The sequence below is a fragment of the Dendrobates tinctorius genome, unplaced genomic scaffold (genome assembly GCF_039654945.1).
Source record: "Dendrobates tinctorius isolate UK_male_01 unplaced genomic scaffold, ASM3965494v1 ptg000214l, whole genome shotgun sequence".
Lineage (NCBI taxonomy): Eukaryota > Metazoa > Chordata > Amphibia > Anura > Dendrobatidae > Dendrobates > Dendrobates tinctorius.
In genome coordinates, this window is record NW_027361881.1 from 25913 (window position 1) to 33337 (window position 7425).

General features: G+C 46.4%; 1 protein-coding gene across 1 annotated transcript in view; it reads left to right on the forward strand.

The window, feature by feature from the left end:
- The window catches only part of WFDC1 (WAP four-disulfide core domain 1), a gene marked incomplete at its 5' end in the record, with an annotated part of 28156 nt that extends 21225 nt beyond the window's left edge, over positions 1–6931 (forward strand). Inside the window, 4 exons of the mRNA XM_073555041.1 lie at positions 5224–5364; positions 5594–5635; positions 6008–6071; positions 6653–6931. Of these exons, the coding sequence (XP_073411142.1) occupies positions 5224–5364; positions 5594–5635; positions 6008–6069 (245 nt within the window). The remainder of the gene's footprint in view (positions 1–5223; positions 5365–5593; positions 5636–6007; positions 6072–6652) is intronic.
- Between the last annotated feature and the right edge of the window lie 494 nt (positions 6932–7425).

Genomic DNA, 7425 nt, shown 5'->3' on the forward strand with positions numbered 1-7425 from the left:
TAATGATCACCCATCATCACCAGTCATCAGTAATGATCACCCATCATCACCAAACATCAGTAATGATCACCCATCATCACCGCACATCAGTAATGATCACCCATCATCACCAGTCAACAGTAATGATCACCCATCATCACCAATCAGTAATGATCACCGATCATCACCACACATCAGTAATGATCACCCATCATCACTACACATCAGTAATGATCACCCATCATCACCAGTCATCAGTAATGATCACCCATCATCACCACACATCAGTAGTGATCACCCATCATCATCACCCATCAGTAATGATCACCCATCATCACCAAACATCAGTAATGATCACCCATCATCACCAGTCAACAGTAATGATCACCCATCATCACCAATCAGTAATGATCACCCATCATCACCAATCATCAGTAATGATCACCCATCATCACCAGTCATCAGTAATGTTCACCCATCATCACCAGTCATCAGTAATGATCACCCATCATCACCACACATCAGTAATGATCACCCATCATCACACATCAGTAATATCACTCATCATCACCACACATCAGATCACCCATCATCACACATCAGTAATGATCACCCATCATCATCACACATCAGTAATGATCACCCATCATCATCACCAATCAGTAATGATCACCCATCATCACCACACATCAGTAGTGATCACCCATCATCACCCATCAGTAATGATCACCCATCATTAATGATCACCCATCATCATCACCCATCAGTAATAATCACCCATCATCTCCCATCAGTAATGATCACCCATCATCACCAGTCATCAGTAATGATCACCCATCATCACCGCACATCAGTAATGATCACCCATCATCACACATCAGTAATAATCACCCATCATCACCAGTCATCAGTAATGATCACCCATCATCACCAGTCATCAGTAATGATCACCCATCATCACCAGTCATCAGTAATGATCACCCATCATCACCAGTCATCAGTAATGATCACCCATCATCACCAAACATCAGTAATGATCACCCATCATCACCAGTCAACAGTAATGATCACCCATCATCACCAATCAGTAATGATCACCCATCATCACCAGTCAACAGTAATGATCACCCATCATCACCAGTCAACAGTAATGATCACCCATCATCACCAGTCAACAGTAATGATCACCCATCATCACCAGTCAACAGTAATGATCACCCATCATCACCAGTCAACAGTAATGATCACCCATCATCACCAATCAGTAATGATCACCCATCATCACCAGTCATCAGTAATGTTCACCCATCATCACCAGTCATCAGTAATGATCACCCATCACCACACATCAGTAATGATCACCCATCATCACTACACATCAGTAATGATCACCCATCATCACCAGTCATCAGTAATGATCACCCATCACCAGTCATCAGTAATGATCACCCATCATCACCAGTCATCAGTAATGATCACCCATCATCACCAGTCATCAGTAATGATCACCCATCATCACCGCACATCAGTAATGATCACCCATCATCACCAAACATCAGTAATGATCACCCATCATCACCAGTCATCAGTAATGATCACCCATCATCACCAGTCATCAGTAATGATCACCCATCATCACCAAACATCAGTAATGATCACCCATCATCACCAGTCAACAGTAATGATCACCCATCATCACCAATCAGTAATGATCACCCATCATCACCACACATCAGTAATGATCACCCATCACCAGTCATCAGTAATGATCACCCATCATCACCAGTCATCAGTAATGATCACCCATCACCACACATCAGTAATGATCACCCATCATCACCAGTCATCAGTAATGATCACCCATCACCACACATCAGTAATGATCACCCATCATCACTACACATCAGTAATGATCACCCATCATCACCAGTCATCAGTAATGATCACCCATCACCAGTCATCAGTAATGATCACCCATCATCATCACACATCAGTAATGATCACCCATCATCACCAGTCATCAGTAATGATCACCCATCATCATCACACATCAGTAATGATCACCCATCACCAGTCATCAGTAATGATCACCCATCACCAGTCATCAGTAATGATCACCCATCATCATCACACATCAGTAATGATCACCCATCATCACCACACATCAGTAATGATCACCCATCATCACCACACATCAGTAATGATCACCCATCATCACACATCAGTAATGATCACCCATCACCAGTCATCAGTAATGATCACCCATCATCACCAATCAATAATGATCACCCATCATCACCACACATCAGTAGTGATCACCCATCATCATCACCCATCAGTAATGATCACCCATCATCACCGCACATTAGATCACCCATCATCACACATCAGTAATAATCACCCATCATCACCACGCATCAGTAATGATCACCCATCACCACCAGTCATCAGTAATGATCACCCATCATCACCACATATCAGTAATAATCACCCATCATCACCACACATCAGTAATGATCACCCATCATCACACATCAGTAATGATCACCCATCATCACCAGTCATCAGTAATGATCACCCATCATCACCAAACATCAGTAATGATCACCCATCATCACCGCACATCAGTAATGATCACCCATCATCACCAGTCAACAGTAATGATCACCCATCATCACCAATCAGTAATGATCACCGATCATCACCACACATCAGTAATGATCACCCATCATCACTACACATCAGTAATGATCACCCATCATCACCAGTCATCAGTAATGATCACCCATCATCACCACACATCAGTAGTGATCACCCATCATCATCACCCATCAGTAATGATCACCCATCATCACCAAACATCAGTAATGATCACCCATCATCACCAGTCAACAGTAATGATCACCCATCATCACCAATCAGTAATGATCACCCATCATCACCAATCATCAGTAATGATCACCCATCATCACCACACATCAGTAATTACTGATGTATGGTGGTGATGGGTGATCATTACTGATGACTGGTGGTGATGGGTGATCATTACTGATGTGTGGTGATGATGGGTGATATTACTGATGTGTGGGATGATGGGTGATCATTACTGATGACTGGTGGTGATGGGTGATCATTACTGATGTGTGGTGATGATGGGTGATATTACTGATGTGTGATGATGGGTGATCATTACTGATGTGTGATGATGGGTGATCATTACTGATGTGTGGGATGATGGGTGATCATTACTGATGACTGGTGGTGATGGGTGATCATTACTGATGACTGGTGATGATGGGTGATCATTACTGATGTATGGTGATGATGGGTGATATTACTGATGTGTGGGATGATGGGTGATCATTACTGATGACTGGTGATGATGGGTGATCATTACTGATGTGTGGTGATGATGGGTGATCATTACTGATGTGTGGTGATGATGGGTGATCATTACTGATGTGTGATGATGATGGGTGATCATTACTGATGTGTGATGATGATGGGTGATATTACTGATGTGTGGTGATGATGGGTGATCATTACTGATGTGTGGTGATGATGGGTGATCATTACTGATGTGTGGTGATGATGGGTGATCATTACTGATGTGTGGTGATGATGGGTGATCATTACTGATGTGTGGTGATGATGGGTGATCATTACTGATGTATGGTGATGATGGGTGATATTACTGATGTGTGGGATGATGGGTGATCATTACTGATGACTGGTGATGATGGGTGATCATTACTGATGTGTGGTGATGATGGGTGATCATTACTGATGTATGGTGATGATGGGTGATCATTACTGATGTGTGGTGATGATGGGTGATCATTACTGATGTGTGGTGATGATGGGTGATCATTACTGATGTGTGATGATGGGTGATCATTACTGATGTGTGGTGATGATGGGTGATCATTACTGATGTATGGTGATGATGGGTGATATTACTGATGTGTGGGATGATGGGTGATATTACTGATGTGTGGTGATGATGGGTGATCATTACTGATGTGTGGTGATGATGGGTGATCATTACTGATGTGTGGTGATGATGGGTGATCATTACTGATGTGTGGTGATGATGGGTGATCATTACTGATGTGTGATGATGGGTGATCATTACTGATGTGTGGTGATGATGGGTGATCATTACTGATGTATGGTGATGATGGGTGATATTACTGATGTGTGGGATGATGGGTGATCATTACTGATGACTGGTGATGATGGGTGATATTACTGATGTGTGGTGATGATGGGTGATCATTACTGATGTGTGATGATGGGTGATCATTACTGATGTGTGGTGATGATGGGTGATCATTACTGATGTGTGGTGATGATGGGTGATCATTACTGATGACTGGTGATGATGGGTGATCATTACTGATGTGTGGTGATGATGGGTGATCATTACTGATGACTGGTGATGATGGGTGATATTACTGATGTGCGGGGATGATGGGTGATCATTACTGATGACTGGTGATGATGGGTGATCATTACTGATGTGTGGTGATGATGGGTGATCATTACTGATGTGTGGTGATGATGGGTGATCATTACTGATGACTGGTGATGATGGGTGATCATTACTGATGTGTGGTGATGATGGGTGATCATTACTGATGACTGGTGATGATGGGTGATCATTACTGATGTGCGGTGATGATGGGTGATCATTACTGATGTGCGGTGATGATGGGTGATCATTACTGATGACTGGTGATGATGGGTGATCATTACTGATGTGTGGTGATGATGGGTGATCATTACTGATGTGTGGTGATGATGGGTGATCATTACTGATGTGCGGTGATGATGGGTGATCATTACTGATGACTGGTGATGATGGGTGATCATTACTGATGTGTGGTGATGATGGGTGATCATTACTGATGTGCGGTGATGATGGGTGATCATTACTGATGACTGGTGATGATGGGTGATCATTACTGATGTGTGGTGATGATGGGTGATCATTACTGATGTGCGGTGATGATGGGTGATCATTACTGATGACTGGTGATGATGGGTGATCATTACTGATGTGCGGTGATGATGGGTGATCATTACTGATGTGTGGTGATGATGGGTGATCATTACTGATGTGCGGTGATGATGGGTGATCATTACTGATGTATGGTGATGATGGGTGATGTCTGGATGATGAGTCTTCCCTTTCTCTGTGGGTTTCCCTCTCACTGAGAATCATCACTCTGCCCGTCACAGCGGAGGCGTGCAGCACGACAGAAGACGGGGACGAGCCGCTGCACTGCCCCACCGGGTACGAATGTCACATCATTAACCCCGGCAGCCCGGCCGAGGGCATCCCTAACAGAGGCCAGTGCATCAAGCAGAGGGTGATCTCAGGTTAGTGCTCTGTGTCTGCCCTTGGAAAGCTGGGTATTACAGGGGTCAGCACCCAGTTTTCCAGGGTCCTGAGGCTGGGGTTGTATAGTGGGATCGCTGTGGAGGAAGGCTGGTGGTGCCCCTGTGACGGCTGCTCTACAGGTGCATGATGGGCGAGCGGTGCGCGTGGCCCCCGGGAGCCCCCAGTATAGCGTCGGTGACCTCTTTTCTCATTGATGTTTTGTTCCAGATGGGAGAAGCCTGAGACACAAGTATCCCAAAGATTATCACGGTGAGTGCTCTGCAGCCAGGGGGGCGCATCTGTCCTGGTTCGCTGCCAGCGAATGCAACATTGGTCTTTACGTCCAGCCTGGAAGCCAATCGTAATGCCACCTACAGCTGGGGGTTTGTCACAGTGTGTCAGTGTAGTGGCAGCCCGCCGTCATCCCTGTATATACCATACTGGAGGGTGACTATAATGTGCAGCTCTCGGGGGATCATCTGCTGCCCCCATAATGTGATCTGGGCGATCCTCTGCACTCTCTCTCTGTCCTGATGGTTTGGTTCAGTGTATCAGTCTGGGCTGCTTCGCTATCGATCAGTCAGTAGGGGGCAGCGTCCGATTACCGCTGATGATAAAACGGACGACGTCTCTTTGTTGCAGGCGGGAATTACAACAACGTGGTGGTCGCGGTCGATAAAAAGAGCAAGAAGCTGCTTGGTTAGAGGTCAGTACGCCATGACGCTCTCCACCACGTTCGCAGCAGTCCTGTCACTTTCTGGCTTCTCTTTTAGGTACTTTACATCGGTTTCTCTATTCACATCCAAAGCTGCCACAACGTATGTCTTCCACGTGACATCTGAGCTCCCAGAATGTACTGCATGCCCATAATAATGGTGCAGCAGAACTAGGATTGCAGCTCTGGAAGTAACTGGAGCAGAAGACATGAGAAGTAGCGCCCCGGATATACTCTGGGAGGCAGCGGATTGTGGTGGGATTCACGAGAGTCATGTTCTGCAGCGTTCCTATATACTTGTAATGATTCCTCACATTTCAAGATCTCTGCTTGCTGTCGCTGCCTCTTGCTGACATCCAGAGACTGAACCGTGATTCTTCTCATGTCTGGAGTGTGTTACACTGTACCAGTGCCGTGAATTGTATCAATGTGGAGTGCAGGCTGTTTAGCTCGCAGATACATTGTAACAAACCCTCAGCTGTGACAAGTATTGGGCTCAGTGATAGCAAGCCGAGGTTGTGATCCGGGGGCTGAGCGTAGCTGAAGTATGTCTGTATTTCATGTATCTGCAGGTCGTCGGTGACCCCTCTGGAGGACGTATGGAGTGATATTGGTGGGCCGACCCCCCGGCCGTCATCGGACTCCACGCTTCCATCCCCCACCAGCCAATTAGATAAAGGATAAAGCTGCGCCATTATTCAGCCACCTCAGGAGAGACGGAGACTCGCGGAACCTAAAGATCAGCGGGGATTTACCCCGTAGTTGGTAGAGCGTCGCCGGTGAGATGGCGGAGCGTCGTCAGGTGTAGACGGAGCTCAGCGCCAAATCCCATTAAAGCTTTTGTGTTTGGAGCCGATGTTGTGATTTGTCCATTTATGGAAACCGTCCGTCACGGAGCCGCGGTAAATGGCGAATACGACCGCCGCTGATTTCCGTGTTTGCGTCCCACGACTCGCCGCCGTCTCACATATCTGAAGCTGCCGAGTCCTGACGGGCGCAGAACACTGACAAATCTCCATGATATCAGCTGCGAGGAATCCAGTGTCACCGCCCATAAGAATTTACTAAAGCTGGAACATTCCAGAAGATCGGGGACGATGGCCGAGAATGTGTGACCCGGGCAGGTATCTAGGTCAGCCGAGGCTTAGATACACCGGTCATTGCTTATTAATGATGGCATGACTCGGCCACGCCTGCACTCCTCGAGGTGATGATGGGTAATACCGACCTCTGCTCCCCCGGGATGGCGACACGTCCGTGATCAGAGGGGGAGACCGGTATAAATACAGAGTGTGGAGCGGTGCGATGTCAGCGCGGGCCCCGGAGGATGACTCCTCACTGCACA